General features: G+C 45.0%; 1 protein-coding gene across 4 annotated transcripts in view; it reads right to left on the reverse strand.

The window, feature by feature from the left end:
* Positions 1-21,299, reverse strand: part of XPO5 (exportin 5) — a 29,659-nt gene extending 8,360 nt beyond the window's left edge. Inside the window, exons 1-22 of one of the 4 annotated variants that reach the window (XM_030944487.1) lie at positions 21,105-21,299; positions 20,731-20,852; positions 20,041-20,113; positions 19,340-19,477; positions 18,848-19,030; positions 17,797-17,838; positions 16,925-16,951; positions 16,456-16,641; positions 15,693-15,769; positions 15,159-15,258; positions 13,666-13,749; positions 13,136-13,261; positions 12,819-12,909; positions 11,103-11,231; positions 10,234-10,349; positions 9,288-9,443; positions 8,834-8,875; positions 8,113-8,202; positions 6,624-6,823; positions 5,890-5,989; positions 4,847-5,028; positions 2-102 (exon numbers count right to left, since the gene is read on the reverse strand). In XM_030944487.1, coding sequence (XP_030800347.1) covers positions 2-102; positions 4,847-5,028; positions 5,890-5,989; positions 6,624-6,823; positions 8,113-8,202; positions 8,834-8,875; positions 9,288-9,443; positions 10,234-10,349; positions 11,103-11,231; positions 12,819-12,909; positions 13,136-13,261; positions 13,666-13,749; positions 15,159-15,258; positions 15,693-15,769; positions 16,456-16,641; positions 16,925-16,951; positions 17,797-17,838; positions 18,848-19,030; positions 19,340-19,477; positions 20,041-20,113; positions 20,731-20,852; positions 21,105-21,209 — 2,470 coding nt within the window. In that variant the 5' untranslated portion in view covers positions 21,210-21,299. Of the gene's footprint in view, position 1; positions 103-4,846; positions 5,029-5,889; positions 5,990-6,623; positions 6,824-8,112; positions 8,221-8,833; positions 8,876-9,287; positions 9,444-10,233; positions 10,350-11,102; positions 11,232-12,818; positions 12,910-13,135; positions 13,262-13,665; positions 13,750-15,158; positions 15,259-15,692; positions 15,770-16,455; positions 16,642-16,924; positions 16,952-17,796; positions 17,839-18,847; positions 19,031-19,339; positions 19,478-20,040; positions 20,114-20,730; positions 20,853-21,104 lie in introns of all 4 variants that reach the window. The other 3 variants (XM_030944486.1, XM_030944489.1, XM_030944488.1) reach the window with 3 other exon arrangements.
* Positions 21,300-21,408: the final 109 nt, after the last annotated feature.

Consider the following 21,408-nt stretch of genomic DNA (forward strand, 5'->3'; position numbering starts at 1 on the left):
CCTAGAATGGCATTCTTCTCCACTTCCAGCATGTCCAAGGCCTTTGCAAATGTATCCCCCAGCCTGGCCACCATCTCTGGCGTGTAGAGGTTGTTGTGAGTCCTGAAACAGAAGAGCACTTGGTTTATACTCATGTAAATCAATCCCTTTTTGCCCTTGACAGTGGAATCCTCCTTCAGCTTGTGGACAGCTCTTCTGAGGCAGATGATGAGGAAGGTGAGACCACGCACATGTGCATGGGATCCCCCTTCCCCACCTGCAAAAATACTGGGGAAGCTGACCCAACAGAGACATGGAGTGACTCCACCTCATGTCCTGAATCTCCTGGCTGCCCCTTCCACTTATTTCAGTTCATCCCACCCCTTGCAAGCACTGGCAGCAAAAACTCCCAGCAATTCTCCAGATGATGCTGGGAACAACTTATTAGCTTGGCCAAAGGGATCCAAGAATGTATTTTTAGAACTGACAAGACATGGATTCTGTCATCTCAAAAGGTCTTCTGCACCTAACGCCCCTGCAGAGGGAGGGGCTGCTTCAGCTCCAAAATACACACACTGCCCCTCAGGGATGGGTCACAGCCCCCAGAATGGCAGGTGGCATTGGAGAGACTCTAGTGAGAACATCAGTCCAATCAGATGTTACTCATGGCAGGCACATCTGCCCCCTGGACAACACATCCAGCTGGGAACAGTTCCCAATCATAGGAAGTGGCCACTGTCAGCTGTCTGCAAGGGACACCAATTCAGCCATGGGTGGCTGCTTCTTGCCATCCAAGCCAAAATGGGTCCCCTCTCTCAGCCAGAGTACTGACGCTCAGAGCTGGACTCGGCAGGGGTGTCTCTCTCACCTACCTCTCTCCTTTGAGACCTCAGACCTCCACTCTGGGTGTCGCCAGCTGCACACAGCACAAATCCTGCAGCCTCCTCCAAAACTGCAATGCCATTGTACCTGCTGCTAGAGGTGATCAAGGGCAACTCAGTATCTCCCCCTCAGCAGCGTTTCCCAAAGCAGGGGGTACATGGGAATGGCTGGGGGAAGGGAGGGTGGACAGACCTCAGGATGTTCTCCAGAGTCTCAGCTTTCACTCATGTAGTAATTATTGGGTTTTGGGTTTTTTTTTCAAAGGTCTACTTTCATAATTCTGGCAACTGTGATGCAGTGATGTCTGCCTGCATTTGCAGAAAGCTCCAAAACCACAACTAGCCTGTTTCTCTCAGCAAGTGTTAAATACTCCCCTGCTCACTGCATATGAGGAAGGCAAGTATGTGAACTTCATGAGAGAGAGCTATAGAAATGACTCATACTCTCATTCTGGGCTGGATCTAACACCATGCAACAGGCCTCAAAGGGGCACAAGCTGATTCTGCTTTGCCAAGAAGGGCCAGGGCCAGCTTCCACACTGGTTAATGCTGCCCCACTGACTCAAAAAGCTGTACATTTCTGCTTGAGGCTATCCTGAAACCTAGCCACTAAAATAATTCTCTTGCATGTCTCCTGTCCACTCCATGTCAGTGTTGGCCTTGCCTCATGCTGGGCAGAAGGCCAGTGGGGCAAATGCAGGGACTGTGTAATTGCAAAGGTGAACCCTGAAATCAGGGGCACTAACTCCAGCAGGACAGGCCAGACAGTCATATCCTGAAGGTGTGGTCATGGTCCTTACTTGTTTCAGAGTCCTTGAAGCATTTTCTTAAGTCTGCAAGTTGGGAGGCAGATGTCCACTTACAGGGCAAGCTGTCTTAATACTCTGGCAACTTCCCAGTGGGAATGGAGAGAAAATGGCCAACCACCCACTCCCTATGGGAGTTAAAAAGGCATCCAAGAGCCCTCATGTATGATGATGTAGCCCCTAGGCATGTTCCAGCTGAGACTTATCAGCACTCCTGGGCACCCCACACACAGGAAAACAAACTAATTTCAAGAGACATTTATGCTTTAGAAAAGACAAGCGAAGGATATGGCGGGACTTGGGGAATTTTCAGTGATGGTCACAGCTCTGCTAGAAAGAGTATCTGATGCCTAGAGAGAACAGCTTGTAAACCAGAAGATGAGTCCTTTAGGACAGTCCATGATTGAAGAATCTTTCCAAAGTTGTCTACAATGAAAATGCCTACAGCATCCATGTCTAACCAAGAATTCTTTCATCAGCATTAATGCTTTGGCAGTGTCAGCATTTCATCATCAGGAGTTCCAAAAAAGCTTTTGTCTAAGCAAAGCATTTGCTGAGCCTGAGCACCTAATTTGCAACAGAACACGAGCAAAATCCCAGCACAATAAAGGTTCTGCACCAATCAGGTCATGCAGCTACTGACTGCAGAAATGCACCAAGGTGGCTGAAAATCATGACTTGGGTTTAAATTCAGGAGTGAACGTTTTAAGCCAGTAGCTAGAAAATACCTAAATAAAATGAGGTGCCACAGAGGACAGGAGAATCATTACTCTGAAAACTGCAAGCAGTGATTAATAAAGCAACCTCAAAATAATTCATTTAACACAGCTACCAACACAGATACAAATACAGGTAGGCACAGTAAGATGCCACTCAAAGCTACTTTATTATTCCATTACCTGGACTACCTCATTCTTCTCAGTTTGATCTCACCCATGACCTCCCTTCAGGCTACATACCACCCTGGCAAAGGCCCAATGGTTTAACAGCTTCACTGCCTCTGTCTGCTTACACAGCAGCAGAATACCATACACTATCCAGAGAGCAGCAGTCCCACCTGCTCAGCCTGGAAACCCCCTCTGTTAGCACACTGGTGGCCTGACTTGGTGCTGAGTTCAGCTGCTCAGCAGGATCCATGCTACTGCTACTTGCACATCTGTTAACACAGAAGCCATCACAGCCTGCAGGGACTTCCATATCTCTGTCCCAGGGTTACACGTGGGCAACACTGGATGCTGCTTATCCATACAGAGAGCTGCCCAATGGCACAGATCTCAGAGAAGCATCCATCCCCAGGTAGTAATGTAGCTACATCCCTGAAGGCATCCTAAACACAGGCAGCTTTCCTGCCAGGCAGCCTTCCTCATATCGTCATACCTCCTGCCTGCTGACGGGCAGCTACAGATTCCATATTCTCCTGTGTGATCCATATTAAAGAGGGCTTGAGGATGACATACATGGAAAAGCACCTGAAGTCAGCAAAGAACACAACAGGAGCTCCATAGCACAAGATCCAGCTTCGCCAAAAAGATTTAAGCATCATCATCAACACCAGCACTGAACAACTAGGAGCTTGCAGTTGTCAAAGAGAGTCCTATATATCCAACAGAAGCAATGAAAAAATATGAAGCAAAAAAAGATCCACTGTTCTGAATACATCATTCATTAGTTCTTGTTGGAGCATCCAGCTTAAGAAAAGCCCAAGTGAAGTACAGGTTTCTCCATGTATGTTACTACCATGTACACAGAAAATATTTTGGTCTGCAGGTGAGATGCTTGAACACAGACATTTTATCTCAAAAAAAGCCCAAACCAGCCATGGAGCCCCTTCCTTTATATCGTGGATAGAGAACATAGCTCATGTGTTCTCTTGGAGGTGCTAAAAGCCAGGCACAGAGTTTCTGCTTCTTCACAGAAGTGGTGACAGAAGATGGATGACAGTTTCCTAGGCCTGTTGTAACAGAGATCCCAAGTGATTTTACTGAGGCACAAGTTCTGGCAGGAACAGTGACTGCATGAGGAAGAAGTGTCTGTTGCAGCCTGTACAGACCCTGGGCACCGGTTTAGTTGCTCTCACACAATATGACACAATATGGCAAGCACTGGAAGAAATTGCATAAGGCTACCACTACTCAGGTGAACTCCACCTAACCTCTCCCAAAAGCTCATCAGTAGGATCTTCAGCCTTCCAGGATAAAAGGCAAAAACACTGTGGCCATTGGTCACTGTGCTACAGAGTTTAGTGATGAGGAACACTGCCAGTGTGGGCCAAGACAGCATGTGCTTGTCCAAACAGTCCAGCATGTTGCTTCTCTCTGGAAGCAGCACATTTCTGAGCTCAGTGAGTACTAAACATACTTGACTAGACAGAGCTCAGGCAACAGAGCCCCTTCCCTTACAAACCCAGGAGCTGAAAATCAAAGTGGATCTGCAAATGCTTTTTCTCAAAAGGCCCCTGCCAAGGACAGAGCAGCAAGTTTTCAAGTATGTAACATGTTCTCTTACAAAATTGTCCCATAAGTCTGGCAAACTCCCAGTGTCAGGAGTTACCCTGAGAAACTTCTCCTTTGTAATTCTGGGAACTGTGTTCTTCAGGATTTCCCTTTTCTGCCTTCTCTTGCTGCCCCAGACCAACACACCACTGGTGACACGCAGAGAGGCACTGCATGGTAGCAACAGCCTGAGAGTATGCATCCACTGATTTCAAGAGCAGACAGTGCTTCAGGAGGCCGCTGCTCATGGTCAGCCAAGCCAGCTTAATTTAACACTGAAGAGAGAACAAAGCGAGCAGGATGTGATGAGAGCTGGGACTGCCCTGGTAGTGACAGGAGAGGTGGCCTTGTAGGGGCTGAGGGCAGAGCAGAGATGTTAGCTGAGAAATCATTAACTGGGTGGCAGAACTACAGCAGTGGAGGTGGGGGAGGCAACCCCAGCACAAGCTCCCATTAGCTTTGATGGCCTCCTGCAGGCCAGGCCAATGAACATTGAGAAGGCTCCAGTTTGCACAGTGCCATTCCCCACTGTGAGCAGTCAGGAACAGTACTTGGGCACTGGCACCAGCCTGTATTCCCACTGGCTTCACTGGGCAAACCATGCTCTGATCATTCCACCTCTTTATCACAGTTTGGCTTTCAGAGATTTATAAGCCAACATAAATGATTTCAAATCAACCTGACCCACCTTATGAGAGCAAGTAAATTGTCAAAAAGCTTCAGGACCTGCTCAGTGCAGGGATTACGGTACATTGGAGTTCCACTGGGCAGGTATCCCAAAAAGAATCCTCCAGCTTTTGCCTCTTCAGTAGCAGCAGGCCAACGAGCTCGTTTCACAACTCCCAGAATAGTGTACACACAAAAGCTTATCTGCAGCAAGAGATGTGGAGAAAGCATTTCTTAGCCAGATCACAGTCTGAATCAACAGGTTCTCAGAGAAACACATCATCCCATCTCAAAGGGAATGCTCTACAGTGAGCCTAACCTGGTGATAGGAACAACCTCTGGTGAGTTTGCTGCCAGGAAAATGCAGCAAATGATCATGCTGTATTCCATCACCTTCAGAGAGCCCTGGCCATGGCAGGATGGCCTAGGAATTCACTATCAGACAAAGCACCAATGCATACCCTCTCAAGAGCATGCAAGCAGCCAGGCAGGCTGCTAAAAGTAAGGGTCTAGACCATCAGTTCCTCATGTCCTTCATGAGGGAAGATGCAGTGCTGGGACAGATAGAGGATCTGAGATGACAGAACTGCATTAGCCCCAAATCACTCTATGGACTACATTTCAGTGTCTTCTACAGATCTGAGGACAGCAACTCCGTTTGCAGTTCAAGTGAAGATTTTACACTAAAAATTCAACACAAATCTCCTCAGATGAATTTTAATTATATTCTGTGCTCCAGTCTGAGCACAGTGTTTTCCTGGTTTAAAAAGCACAATTCACTGTGCCATATTTCTAAAAATCATGGAAATCAATTGCTTCTCCAAAACCAAACTCTATTATAAACAAAGAGTAGGAAACAGTGTGCTTCACTCTGATAAATAATGTTGTTTTGCATGGCCTGCATGCTCTTTACTGTAGCTTAAAGAGCAAAGGCCAGCCTGTTATTCTGCAATCTAAAGAAGTACATGATCACAGACCTTGTGTGCAATCACAAGAGAAATGGGGATGGAAGGAGGCAGGTCTCCTTTCATTAAGGATTACACCTCTCCTGGTAATGATACTCACTCTAGACCGGTTTAGGCCACTAGGATCTTCCATGACTGGATCAGCAATTTTGTTGTCTGCACCCACGTAGGATATAAAGGCTTCAGGATCTGAGAGGACTCTGGCAGCAGCAGAAGACAACAATGGGATTATTGTTTGTACCAGGGAATTTAAGCAGAGCTTTGCACTGGCAATGTACACCTCACAAATACAGAGCAGGCTAGAGAGGCTAGGTAGCACTCCATCCTCTACATAGGAACATGCCTAAAAAGCATCAGAGATGGGTACACTCTCCAAACATTATCAGTTCTCTTGGGCTGTGGGGTTCTAAAAGATTCAAATCTCTTATGAAGATAGCCGGCCTGGGAAAACTCTTGTGCGTGCCCAGCTACCCAGAGCTGCAAGACATCTCAGTTTTAGTAAGAACTCATCTTCTTACCTTCACCTGGGGATAAGCAAGGATGTCTTTTATTTCTTATTTTATGCAAATGCTTTGAGCATGCTGGGGAATGTTCCTTTATTACCTTAAGCAATTCTTACCCAGAAATTTTCAGCAAACAGCATTTAGTCTGTTGGCAGTTTCTGAACTGTAAAACTATTATCACAATGACTGCCCACAGCACAGGAGGTCAAGAGGCAGCCCACCACCCTCCTATGGTTTGTGTGTTTCCTTACTGGGCAGGGCATTACCTCTTCAACACCTGCAGTTCAAAGTTGGAGAAGAAATGACCAACAGAAAGAAAAGTAACCCATACCTCTGCATCTCTGGGGAGAGCCACAAGCCAGCCACAGGAGCCATGAGCTCCTCCAGGAAAGCCTTCTGTCGCTCATAGTCCTTAAACTGGTTGCTGATGAGGACAAGGGCCTCCATAAGAGCACACTTCTCCATCTGTGTCAGAAGCAGCTCATTTGACAGCAGCTGTTTCACATGGTTGTACAACATCTCAAAGTTTGGCTAGAAAACACATCCAAGTGGAAAAGCATCATGCATCTGGTATGGAGGAGGGCCACTGGGGGAGGTAGAGAAGGGGGTGTACTGTACAGCTGGAGGAGAATGGCTGTTACCTTTTCTCAACATGGCCATCTCCTCCTCACACTCAAATTTCTCTGCATGTTCAGTCTAAGGGAACTTCTGTTCTTCCCTACCCCTCTATCATTATCCTGCATTCATTTTACTTTAACTCTCCACAATGACTGAAATAAGAAAAGGAAATCTCTCCCTAGGCAGTTATATCCCTTAAAGCAGTGTCACACCTCAAAACAGTTCTGGTGCTTTTATTTGCTCACAGAAAACACCTTGCTTCTTTGGCCAGACTCAGGATTCATCCATCTCTTTGCTTGTGGTAAGTAACAACTCATATGGTTACAATGAGTGCCACAGGAATTCTTGCACTTCTTCCCTTCCTTCTCCAGTTGCCACCGCATCTACCCATAATTCTGTACAAACATTAGCAATCATCCTCTTCAGCAAAGTCCCCTGAACATCTTTTGGGACAATCTCTTTGGACTCATCTCTCTGGGTCCTTGGCTCTTTCTAATGAGGATGTTTGGGAAAGAGACAGTTATAGCTCAAGGACCAGTTAAGTGGAACAAAAACCAACCTATTAGTTCTTAGCATCAATTATAGAATGCAGACTGGAACCTCCAAATTACCTTAATTAACATCCTTTAAAAATGTCTTTGTTTAAACTAGCAATATCCTATGGTCCTCCCATAATCCTAGGTCCCACTCCACAGAAACGCATCTAAAGAATGTTGCATGCAGAGACTGTTTACTTCAGAAAAATGAACAAAACACAGCTCATGGAATTTAAATGTATTTGTCTTCTAATCTCAAGCTCGTCCAGACAACAAATACTCTCCTTTTTCTCCTATATTCTGCTAAGTAACAGAAGAAAATCTAGTGATTAGCTATGCTAGAGTCTTCAGCTAAGGAATTAGCTGAGACCAACACAGGTGATAACATAGACATTCAGCAAACATTCCCATAAAACCAATGCAGTGCTGCTTGTATCTTCCTCATCATCCCTTTCACATTTAACCCACCAATCTACAATTCAACTCCTCAGGCAGAAAATCTTTCAGTGGGGAAGAAAAGAGGTACAGGGAATGAACCACTTTGCATTTGTGCAGGAGGAATGTCTCCTGGAAAGAAAGCAGAGACTGTAGCCAAGGAAGTTGAAGATCCCACAAAATCCAACTGAAACTGAGGCAAGACTCTTCATGACAGTTGCATTTACATACCAGGACAAGCTGAGGGTAATCCCGGCACATCTTTATGATTGAGGAGCACGCATGCCTTCTCACATTCTTCACTGCTCGAGTTCTAGGAGCCTGGACAGACACAACAAACTTCAATGCAACAAAACAAAAGTTCAGCCAAATGCAGGGTATCTTCAAGAGACAAATTCATTACATATAGATTTCTGCACTGTTGAGCACAGATCAAAAAAACATCTCCATGCCTCCCCTGCTCCCTCCAAACAATCATGCAGCAACCAGATTTCCTCTGAAGCAGTAGTCAACCCAAGCAGTCCATGTTCAAACAAGCTGTACTTCAGGAGTGAGGATGCCATAGCTCTTACTCACTATTTCAAGACTTCAGGCACTCCTTAGGTAACTGGCAGGTTTAAAGCCATCCTTCAGAGCCATTTATGCCAAGTACTAAAAGAATACCCAGAGCTAATGAAGGGATTTCACTCTCAGGAAGGCCAGCACTGACTGGGGAACTAAGTGCACTGGCCTTAGAGCACACCTGTGGCCTTCTAAGTTTGTGAGCCAAAGCTTAGTAGGTGACGTCAGCCACAGAGATCAGCAATATCTAGACGCCCCAGCTTTTTCAGGAGCAGAACTATACTTGAGAAGCCTACTTCAGCAGAGTCTTCAGACTCAGGATGCTCCCTCCACTAGAATATGATGGGATCCAACTGTTATAACTCATTAGTAGATAATAATTCAGACGTACCTTACTTTCTTCTACAACTTCAAAGGTAACTGAAGCAAATAGCTGTGAGAAAAGGGAGGAAAAATACAAAAATTGTATCATTTGTTAATATTTAGAACTCATGTCTCTTTGAGCTCAAGGAACAGGTAATAAGGATTTTAATGCAATTTCATTGAAGTCAGTGAAGAACCCCTGAGTGAGCTGAAAAATGAATCATCAATACAGTGACACCTTGAAATAAAACATGGCCAGAGCATGTAATTATACTAATATTTAAGGCTAAAAACTACAAAATTTGGGTTAATTGACATTACTCTTCTTGTGACAAGTCTCAGTCTCGGTTTCTCCCATCTTTAACATGAAGAACAGTCCTTCCCTGACAGCAGCATCAAGAGGACTGACTCCTGCAGTTTAGTCCAAGAGCCCTGCACCACAAAAAGCTGATGTAGTTTTAGCAGGATCTGCATGTACCTACCTTGGAAAGTACTTGGGGGAGGTATTCTGGTCGGTAAGTGACAAACGGAAAGAGGGCAGAGACATTGGTGAGCACACAGGACAGGATCAGAGGATCTTTTGTTTCAAAATTAAGGACAAGCTGCAGTAGATCTATGCCATCATTCACAGGGATTTCCTACAAAGGCAGCAAAAAGAAAGGAAAGAAAAAGAGAGGCAACACTCAATACTTCAACCTGTAGTATACTTCCTACAAAACCTAGGAAAAAGGCTGAGGCAAAAAAGACAGCAACATCGCCACTGTTGATAGGACAGTCTTGAGACATCAGTCTCTAGTCCCCATACTATTGCTTACACCTCTGGGAAAGGCACATTTCCTCTCTCAGGCTGTCTCCCAATTCTCCTCCTGACATTGTCCAACAGATTTCAAGCTTAACCAACTGTACTGACCCACATAATTATTCTACTGTGATTAGACTGATGAGTATATGAGCAGTTTAATCTAATAAAAAAATCAAGTCAGTCTACATCAAACTGATCCTTCTGATTTACCTGCTGTTGAACAAGAGAGAGAAAATGATCTCCTACTCTCTGGGCACAGACTCTCTCATTTAGTTAGAAATAAAAAAAAATTAAAAGAACTAATAAGAGGATAATTAAATAAACTCGAGAAATTTTTCCTTAAGTAATCTCTTCTCTAGCAAGGCACTATGTAAAAACCTGTCACCTGAGCACTCTCCTGTGACTTCTCATCCCATAGTGTCCAAAACTAAGACACGCCAGTATGAGTTTGGTGTCATCAAAAGAAGGGTCATTATTCCTCATGAGAACGGTTCACCAAACATTCTGGGTTTTGCAAGGAGGTAACCACTACTACAAACTGCTCAAGGATAACAGAACTGCAAAACCCCTCTGGTGTCGACCCAGAAGCAGGCAGGAGAGAAGGCAGGAGCATGGGATACACATACATCTTTGTCCATGGTTCGAAACATCTGGCTGATGACGCTCTCTGAGAAGAAGGTCATGGCATCCCACTGCACAAAGGATGGAGAGAAGATGGAGCAGAGACCTTCGCCTGTCTTAGCTGAAAGGAAGAGAACACTGGAGCTCTCACCATGCTCCTCAACAGTATAGTGGACTAAAAAATGACAGACTAACAGCCTGGCAAGTTCCTGTGCTGCAACACCTTAGCACTCACAAGTATTTTAAGCACACAGCTCTCCCTGCAGATGCCTGGCAGGGATGCACTGGGAGCAATTAAGGTAATCCCGTGTCATTTGCTTAATTCAAGTGAAGGCTCCTGAGGCATAAATCTTTGAGGTACTGTGCAGAGCAATATGAATAGATCACAGAAGAGAAAAGAAGGGAGACCACATGCCCGGGCTCAGCACTGCAGGCAAGACTGCCCTCAGTGTGACTTTGCAGAGCACCAAGCAGCCTTCCTTCAGAGCAGGGAAAGCAAAGAGAATGACAAGAAATTTGCCAGATAAGCATAACTTCCCTAACAAAAGTAATAAATACATTACAAAGATAAAATGGCCCAAATAATTGTAAAATTGTATCAGAGTGACAGCTGTACCTGTTCTGCAGAGAGATTTGGGGTAAGAAAAGGAGGAGCCACGGGCTTTACATTACTTTTTCCATATGTAGACTTGAAAGGGATAAATTAGGGAAGGGGTGGGTTTGACTTCATTTTGCTTTTAACTTGCAAAAACCTTAAAATCCTTAAAATCTATCATGGAGTCTTGGCTACCACTTAAACAAGGCCAAGAAATTTCTTCTTGGCTTTAATTATAAAAATAAATCCCATATCCCTAATATTTTTCAGGTAACCTACAGTTCGTGGGTCCAGTATCAACAGGAGCTGTGAGTTGGTACTTCAGCCATTCACCAGCCATTTGGAAGCCAGTTAGAGGGTCCAGACGACAAGCCATCCTCATCACCTCTCCTTGCTGGGCTCGGAAGGCTGCAGGGAAAAATCACACACCAAGAAACCAGCTGATGCTGCCAATTTTGCAGAGCCAGGACTTCTGCTTTGGCAACAGCTGTGTAGTGGGCACAGATACACAACCAGTAAAGCAGGTACGACAGGATGGGCAATTTTTGAAGTGATTTAAGTAGACTAAAAAATGACAGACTAACATTAAAAAAAGTACAATTAAAATGCAGTATGAATTATGAAAATCTATGCTGATGCCTTTTCCTGGTCTTAAAAAACTGAGAGCCAGACATGGTTAAAGGATAAGGGATTTCTACCTCGGTATTTTAATAAGGATCCTTATTGGTGCACCACCACGCCAAGGTGCATTGTGGCACCTTTTACCTTACCAAGGTGAAAATCCCTTATCGCATAACCGTGTCTGGCTCTCAATTTTTTAAGACCAGGAAAAGGCATCAATGCTAAACCAGATTTACTACAATTAAGCCTCTATTCTTCATTTAAAATATGCTACAAACTATAAATGTTTGCTGCTTACAGAGCACCTGGGGATACTGAGATTAAATACCAGCATTAGAGAACTATCACTTCCTTTAGCTAAACACTTTTCCTAGATTATGCAACTAATGACAAACAAACTTGATCTCAAAACCCAGTTGCCTTGTTTTCAATTTCAAAGACACTAAAGACAAAGTACAGAACAGGAATTTCACTTGTTCCAAAATATTCCAGTGCATGACCACACAAAAGAATCAGCTCTGCTGACTACACAAATGCAACTTGCATTGTTAATTAAAGTTGTGTTGCCAAGTAATTTCATTTTGTGTTTCAAGTTAGTTATATTTTCTTATATATGTAATGTCTTCAATATAACTTAACCCTCTAAAACTATTTCAGATTCTGGCTTTGTGCATTTAGCTACTTTATATTTTCTATCCAAAAGGATTTCTTACAATAAGTAAAACTATCTAGTAAGCAATAAAAATGAAACACTTAAAATCTTCAGATATAAATGTAAAAAGTAAAAATTTATGTAATTTCTTCCATGGATCCTCCCACCCACCAAGTTAGTACCAAATTACACCAGCCAGTGAGAACCAACTTCAGTTTTGGAAAGAAAAATACAAGATGAAAGAAAAAGTAAAATCATTAATATCCAGCGCTGGTTTAAGATTCTTATTAAATTAGGCTATTGTAATTGCTCAAATTTAGCTATTGGTACTAAACCAGAAGCTTCCTACCAGGGCCAAGACAGATTCTTTCTGGAATGACATCTAAAGTCTTTTGTAAGCTGCCTTCCTCTCCTAATCTGAGCATGACTTGAGGCTGTTTGATTTCCTCCTCTAGGTGACCAAAAGACACATTTGCTCTGATACCAGAATGCTATTAGGCCATCTATCTGACCAGCCAGCAAAACAACAGCAAATACTAAAATTAAACACATGAGCTGCCCCAGGAAAATCCTAACTTAATTTACTCCAAGATCCAGACTTAAAAAGTTGAGAAACAAATGGAAGCTGCCAAGCCAATTTGGTAGGCTCCAAGCTCAGCCAGTGACTAAAAGGAGGAAGGACGGACAGACAACAGAATGCAGAAAAAGTCTTGGCAACTTACAGTTGAAGAAGGCATTGAAGTCCTCATCACTGTCAAAATCAAAACGGGAGTATTCACAGCTGGGGCTGTCTGCTTTGGAAGGAAAGCCGACCTGGAGACAAAGTGGAAAAGCTCAGGAAGAAAAAAAAGTCAACCATTACAGCTAACACCAGCTTCAAGGAGATGAAGGCTGGAGGCAAGGAGCAAGATACAACTGTGCTCAACAGCCTGGAGATCATGTTTGGCCACGACACAACAAAAATGTTGTTTCTTCCCCCATGACCCACAGGCCACGTCCACCAGGCACCTTCCCAAAACCACCTGTGATTTCCACATACCTTCACCAGGTTGGTCATGGATGCACGGAGATACTTGGGAACGACAGCCAGCAACAAAGGGTCACGAGACAGAACTTCATGCCGAAAGAGGGCTCCCCATGTGATCTGGGTGGAAGAGCGCAGAAACTGGGGGAAGAAGAGAGAAAAGAGACAAGCAGAGCAGGATTTCAGTGCTGAAATTTCTACTGCTAACATTAAGTGTTGCTATCAGAAAGCAACAGCAAATTATACTGACTATTAAGCTGAGGCTAAGGCACATTGAAGGCACACTGCAAATTCCCAGAAAGCCAACAATTCCTAATACTAGGACTGGCTGCAAATTCTGCATTTTCTACTCAGTTCTCTGTGTCAGGAACTGCTCCTGATGGTGTGGTAATAAGTAGAAAACACTCTGCCTTCCAGGCCTTCAGCTGAAATGGAGAGCCTAGAGAGCAATATTTAGCAGCTGAAGTTCTGTAGTTTTCTACAGGCCAGCTCAATTATGCATTAACACACACAGACACACATGAGATTTTCAGCCCTTTACATACCTGGCTGGGATGGGTTGTGAAGGCTAAAAATGACTCAAGGTATTTTCCAAAGTTGGCTGGCGTTTCCACATTACAATCTGAGCCCTATGAGGAACATGAAGTATTTCAGACAAAATACTAACTTTATGGCAGGCTGGGCTCACAAATGGTATGTTTCAGGGTAAAGCAGGAGCACTACATCCAAGGCCATAGACTGTAAAGGAGCAGAGACAGAAACACTGAACAACTGATTTTTTTCTGAAACCACTACAGCCCAAGGAACATCAAGTTCTGTTGACCAGCCTGGAGGTGCTGGGGACACCACCACCCTCATTCAAGAGTAACAGGTGACTTCTCACACAGTGGAGCTCCATTAAAACCAAATTTACAACCACTGCTGCTGCTGTGAGTCACAATTTCAATTCTATTAGGTCAAACCCACACAGCAATACTAAAGTAGTACAATTCAAACCAAAGAATTTCACAGGAAAATACACCCAGATAATTTCACTCAATTTCTCCAAATTTTCTCCATTTTGTGTATTTAACATATGGGTATCCATGACCAGTAACTTTCTTGGAAGTTTGTCAGGACATTAAGTTTTGCCCTGAGCCATAAACTCAAGGTTTTGCATCTTCTCAGAAATTATAACATGATCTGGTGCCCTGAAGATCCCTGAAACTGTACAGCTCAGTGCTGCCTCTCCTAAGTGAATCTGAATTAGCAAACTCAATCTCATAACTTCATTATGGATTAACAGCTCCTACTGCCTAACAGCAAGCGGAGTCGCTGCAAGCAGTAATGCACTCTGTATGCTGTCCATTCTTTTTAGGGATGAATTCTCAAGGATTGTTTTTGGTTTTTTTCTTTCTCTCCCTATGAGACTTTACTTTGCTCTATTGCTTTTACAAGCTGGTTGCTTCAATCTCCCCACAAACAGCATCTCTCAACAAGCCTGCCTTCTTCATTGCAGAAGCACTCAGTTGAATGGAGAGAGTGGGAATTCAGCACCAGCATGGCATGAACAGTATGAATTTGCATCTTCATCCCAACATTGACATAAAGCATTACAAAGATGAACAGCAGGAATAAAACCCGTTTCTTCCTTCAGCTTCAGAGAGTCTTGGTAGAAGAACAGACAGGTATACTCTCTGAGTTAAATTTACTGGGAAATTTAAAAGGCTTCCAATAGAAGAGTAATTTCCTGGACTAGATTTTCTCCAGCAGTAGTCAGCTAAAAACCTGACCAATTTGCAGTGAAGCTCAGCATTTTACAGAGGTTATAGGAAATGGTTCTTGATGACAGCAAAGCCCTGGCATCAGTCAGGGTCCCTCCAGTCTACATTTCTATGACTTGGTAGGATACAGTTAACCCACTTAAAAGCAGAGCCATTTCTGCCTTTTGGAAATGCACGGAGAGAACCCTGGTCCTACCTTAGATCAGGGTTGCCTCAAGCCCCAGCCCTAAAAACTAGCCCTGCCAGGGTTGCTGTTGGTATTAATAAAGACTTACTAGCAACGCACATAGCTGGCTGCCCAATGCGCACAAAACTTGGCAAAGCCTCTTCAAGAAAACATAGTGCTTCTCCACCAGGCCTTCTCCATCTGCTGTCCTGGGAATGAGGGAAGGAGGAAAAAACAGGATCACAGTTACTCATGCTGTAGGTGACAGGCACACTGCTGTCTATCTTGTAGACAGAAAGAGGACTAGAGCAATTTGATTTTTTCGCAGTGGGATTTTCTTTGCTATTATCAAGAAGTACTGCTTTATTGGCATCTAAAACCTCTCAAATTGCCTCTTTGAAAGAGTGCCTCCTCTGGATCAGCTTCAGGCTGAAACAAAGTCAGGGGAGCTGTGATATTTACACCTCTTTTCTTTCAATTATGGGTTTTGAAAAAAACTTCCTGTTTTGCCAGGTTTTGCAAAAGAAATAGTGGTTTTGTTCTCTCCTATCCAGTCCCTGCTTCCTTTGCTTAAGCAGCAGTATCTTTTGCACCTACAAAGCCATTTGTATGCAGTATTGTGTGAAATCACCAGGATACTCACTGGGCAGCAGAGAGGATGCAGTGCATGGCAACATCTCCAAACAAGACCATCAGAGGCTTCCGATCCTCCAGCTTACCCTACACACAGAACACACCACATGCTTCAATTAGAACTTATTTATTCCCATCTACATAAATATTTATTTCCATCTGCCAGGAAAATGAGGAGAGTCACAATTTTCTTTCCATCTAGGGAGGGGCTTACAGTCCACATATGATTTAAGTAAAAACTTGCCAAAATTCCAAGGTATCTATCTAAGAAAATGTCTCCAAGCAATCCCATCACAGGAACTTTAAATGGCAAAATTGACCCTGAGACATGATCTTTTTTTCACAGAAGACTGGCTAGTTATTTACAGGCAGCTGATAAACACTCAGCCTTGACACTCAGCTGCTTGTGAATGAATGGGTCAAAATCACCTGCTGTCATTTAGATCCTGCTGTCATTTCTCTGAGCTGCCAGGTGACACAGCTGATGACACTATTTTCCACTTCACAGTTGTAGGAAGTGGGGGGTAAAAGGTCAGTGAGGACCTCCAAACTGCAAGGAGAAATGAGCACAGAATTTGGAGAGGGTTCTAATGGTTGCTCTGTGTATTGTGCTAGCATGACACTCACACAAATATCATTAACAGAATCAGCTAAATTTGAATTTTGATTCTCAGATAAAAGGGCAAAGATAGCATTGCTCAGTTTGAAGAATTATATAGGAGAATACGAGAAAAATAAAAGGGAGCCAGAAAAGTCAGAGAGGAAGAACTCACTTTCCTGCTGACAGCAATCAGGAGACACTCTGCTGCTCCAACTTGGAGTTCAGGCTCATTTAGGAGCAGACACAACATCTCCAAGAGCTTGCAGTTGTCTGCTGTAATATGGCTTAGAGCTACCCAGTCAATGTAGCCAGCCAAAGTGTTGAGTGCTGCTATCCCCACACGACAGTTTGCCTGGGCCTGTGAACAGAGAGGAGGCACAAGGTCAGAGCCAGAGAAAAACAGCAATTCCCATCTAAAGCCACCCACTCCCCGAAATACCTCCCCTGAGAAAGTGAGAGATCTGGACCCTTCTGCTGCCACTCCTCACTTGTCTCTTCTCAAGAGGTTTGTATTAAGAGTGAATAAATCCATCTGTGTGAAACTGCAGGCAACAGACTCGAAAGCCTGGGAAAAGCCTAGTTCTAAGTAACCTAAATCTTAAGAATTACGAATGAGTTAACTCTCATATAGCTCCACTCACCTTTGGTTCCTGAGCCAAATTAGTTTTCTGAAAAAGAAAATGAGAAAGGGTAAATAACACCTACAGCACACACTTCCACACAGCCACTGCTATACAGGCTTATCCTCAAGGACACAGCCAAAAAAGAGGCTGCATCACAGTCTCCCACTCAGGACACTGCTGCAGCCAACAGTCACCTCTGCAGCCATCAGCTAGGAAAGGTAAGAGGACTCTTGAATTGCCAAGTGAAGCCACAATTCCCTTCTCATCCAAAAGGTAACACTCCAGTCAGCAGGCACCAGGGAGACACAGGAGACAAGAAGGAAAGGCATTTTGGTACTTCTTGGGGGCTTCCAGGAAATAAACTTTTGACCTTTTAAGAGCATCTTACACCCAAAAGCCAGACTCTGAAAAGATGCTGGTGGCTTTTAAGACTCAGGTCTGAAAAGGTGTTTTTTCCACGGTCAGAAAGGCAGCTGGAGAGAGCTGGAGCAGCAACTTACAGCCCAACTCCAAGGCCTAGGACACTTAACAGCAACAATGCACTGCCTGTACCATCTTTTTGCCTAATGCAAACAAGTCTCCCTCAGATACTCAGGTTTGATTTGTTTTTCAGCCGCAAAGACACCACAAGCATTTCTTTCTACTGTAAGCTTTTGGTTGGGACTATTCACTGCAGTGATGTTTTTAAGTTAATCAGCTTGAGTCCCAAACACCTCATATATGACCCACCTTATAAACACGTTTATCTATTAACCCATCATACTTATAAGCACTGCACACTATTATGGGCTTGGGGACCTATCCTCATCTCCCCCAGTCTGTGTGCAGACAGGTGAACACCCAACCCTCAGAAACAACCCTGTGCACAAATAGCCCAAAGATCTGCTAACCTGTGGAGAAGTGAGGACTTCTTGTTCCTGGGGTGCTCCAACCTTGCCAATCAGAAAGATTCCACCGTTAGCGGAAGCAGCCACACTTCAGAGCCTCAAGCATTGCAATGCAAACCTTACCTGGAAATGCATTTCAACCAGACTACAAAACACACAAGGGTCACCCTCCCATCACCATGAACTGCACAGAAAACTGGCTGCTCTACAGTGTGGGGGGCTGCTCAGCCTGACAGTGCATCAGGAAGGTGTACAGAAGGCAGGTAGAAAAAGGGTTTTTCATTGCTTCCCAGTTTCACATTTAGTATAACTCTGGATTTTAATTCATGGGAAAAAAAGAGTATGAGATATGACTAAGCAACTAGTTTCTAGTTTGGTTTCTTGACTGTGCTTCACTCTCAAATCCACTTCCTTTTCACAGAACAGATGGGGGTAGAGACTCCCCTTCATCATCCATTGTGACTGACCTGCACATCTCTGATTCTAGGTAAGAATTCAGGAAAGAAGTCTGTTTACACAAAACCAGAAGAGCATTCTTCACTGCAACTTTTCAAAAAAAGGGTTTCCTGACTTGAGCTCTTGGAGAAAAGGACCAGAGGCTCAGAAACATGTTGACACATGAGAAACTCAGGCATTTTGGTGCATCACCTCAAATGTAGCACACAGCATGAGAAAACAGACACGATTCCTGGATGGCATCTCTTAATCACTGTGTGTTACATAAACCACCACAAATTACCTGTTTCTGCCACAACCACACCTTCATTTTGCTAAGCTGTACACCCCTAGTGCCAGCACACATTCCAACAGCATGGATGAAGCATGCATCCACCCAAGCCATTTACACTAGCAAAATCAAAGTATAAACACTAACACTATCAGCCTTATGTGTTCAGGTTCTCTGATCAGCACCAGCCTCCCAGGCCACAGCAGATCCCTACCTCAGAGCAGCAGCAACAGATTTCAGTTTCTGCACTTGCTTCTCCAACAATTTGCAAGCTGCATTCCTAAATGCCTCCAGCACAAACCAGACCCAAGGGAAGGAGACTCTTACCATGAGTCTGTACTTGTTGACATTCTGCTGCAGGGCAGTTAGTAGGAAGCTGAAGATCTTTTCCATGTTCTGGGTGAGGGTTTGCTGGATATCTCGTCGCCGCTGGGTAGGTAGAGTTTGAAAAGTCACCACATCCTCTGCCAAACGTAGGAGGATGAACATCACCAGTTCTGTCTGAGTTTCCTGATGTCCCAAAGTGAAATACACTCCATCAGCACAGTCCAAACATTAAAATCTCTAGAGACTAGCTCAAAGATGTGGAGAGAAAGCAAGCATGCATGAAGACAGAGGTCTCATGTTGAGAAAGTAAAACAGCAGGATGGCGCTCTCTCTGCTAGTCATCTCAAGATAGATTAATCTTACAGGAATTTTTGACTCCATCACCAACCTGTCTCACTCGACCATGAGTAAGTTAGATTTTTCTCAGGATGATAGAAGACTGAACCCCACACTAAGAGCAAGCAAAAGAGACCAGACAGCTGTGTTTCATACCCCTTGCTTGGAAAGGGTATCCAGCTCCTTTAACATGTCAGGCCAGTGCTGAGGCCATTCCCGCTTGATCATCTCCACCACAATGCGAGACAGCACATCCTTAATGTGACTTTCCTCCTCCAGGATACTTTGAGTTCCCTGTGACAGAAAGGGGACAGTTACACAAAACAGCAAGCGTCAGGCATTTATAACTCTGACCTGGGAAACAGTGTTTGCAAACATTCTAAACCACAGAAACTAAAACCAAAACAAAACACAACATTGGGCAGCTCTTCATTGCAGCTACCTTAGATGACACTCCTCCCAAGCATCCATAGCTAATAAACTCTGGGAACCAGACGGATTCTCCTCAAAAGAAGGTCACTTGGTCATGAGAGCAATCACAACAACAGCGAAAACACAACTAAGATAATGGCTCTAGTATTTTTGCAAAGGATAAGAACATTTGTAGCTACTGAATTTCCTTCTAAGAAAAGAAAAAGTACCTTACATATGTTATACAAGCCTCACAACTTCCTGCCATGTGAGATAACATGGCTATTCACCTGACAAGACAGAGAAAAGCACTGAAACAACCAGAGACACCAAGAGAAAAAGTAATGAAATTAAAAACTGAATTCAGATCCTCTGTGCTAATTCACTGGAGTATTTTTTACTTTTGCTCTCACATTTCGGAACAGCCTGGGGCAGCAGGTACTTACGCTGGATATGAGGCCCATAACATTGTTCTTTAGGTAAACTTTTTCTAGGCGAGGCATATTGTTCCAGCGGTATCTGTTAAAAATAAACAAACAAACAAAAAAGAAACCAAGTCAAAACACTTCTAAGGATCTCTGAGTTAATTCTCAAGGAACAACTGCTTTACCTAAACTAAAGACATTACCAGCTCCGTGCCTCTGCCAGCACCCAATCCCTTAATGAAAGGGCTGAGTTAAAACTGCTGCTGGCAAATGGGCATGCCCCACCGAGGTCAACAGACACCAGAAGCAGCAGAAAAAGCACAAAGCATCAGGTCTGTAGAGGCGGCAGAGAAAGGAATCTCGGAACTGAACTAATACAAAGCCTCTTTGTTAGCAGGAGGCCAATGACAGACCTCTGCCAAGACCTACTGGTAACCCACTGCGCTTGTTTTCATCTTTTGATGTTAATGTGTCTTACAGTTCAGTGAATTCACCTTCCCAACCTGCATGAACGCAAGTCTCTCTTTCTTTTACAGAATAAGAAAAAAAATCCAGAGCAGGACTGCAACTGTCCTCTGCTGCAGAACAAACTCCCTGCGTCCTGAAAGTGCCTCCCGGGGGTGGGAGGTGCCGGAATGAGCACAGATCCCACGCCAGAGCTGGGTGGCGGCAGGCTGGGACCCTTCCCAGGCACGGGACGAGCTGACTTACTTGACCACATGCTCCAGGATCTGCAGGCCGAAGTGCCGGACGATGGCCGTCTGCGTCTTCTCCGCCAGCTTCAGCCCGCAGGGCACGCAGATGGGGCACTTTTCCTTGAACTCCTCGCAGAACTAGGGGAGAAGGGCCGGGACGCGCACACGCAGTTACACACCGGGGCAGGAGGTGGCAGCCCCATCCCTGGCGGAGCACGCCGGGCACACGCGGCCGCCCGACCCCCGCCGCCTGCTGACGGCTTCCCGGCACTTCACGGGACGCCCGGGACCGGCCCGCCAGGCTCTCGGCCGCCCCGGGCCGTGCGGACGGGGCGCCCGCGTGGCCGGAGCCCGGCGCCCTCTCTCCCTCCCTCCCCGGCCGGGCCGTACCTTGAGGGCCTCCAGGCGGTACCGCTGCGTGGACGCCGGGTCCATGATGACGGTCACGGCCTTCACCAGCTGCTCGCAGAGGCCGCTCACCTGCTCGGCGGACATGGCGGAGGCGGCGGGCGCGCGCCACCGGCCACCCACGGGAGGGACGAGCGGGGCGGCCGGGACGCAGCTCCGCGCATGCGCCTTGGTGGACACGGGGACACGGAGAGAACGCGGGCGCCGCGCACCGTCGAGGCGGGGACACGCACACGCCCCACCGCACCCTGGAGAACTACGACTCCCGGCGTTCCCCACGCGGAAA

Source organism: Camarhynchus parvulus, chromosome 3, assembly GCF_901933205.1.
Source record: "Camarhynchus parvulus chromosome 3, STF_HiC, whole genome shotgun sequence".
Lineage (NCBI taxonomy): Eukaryota > Metazoa > Chordata > Aves > Passeriformes > Thraupidae > Camarhynchus > Camarhynchus parvulus.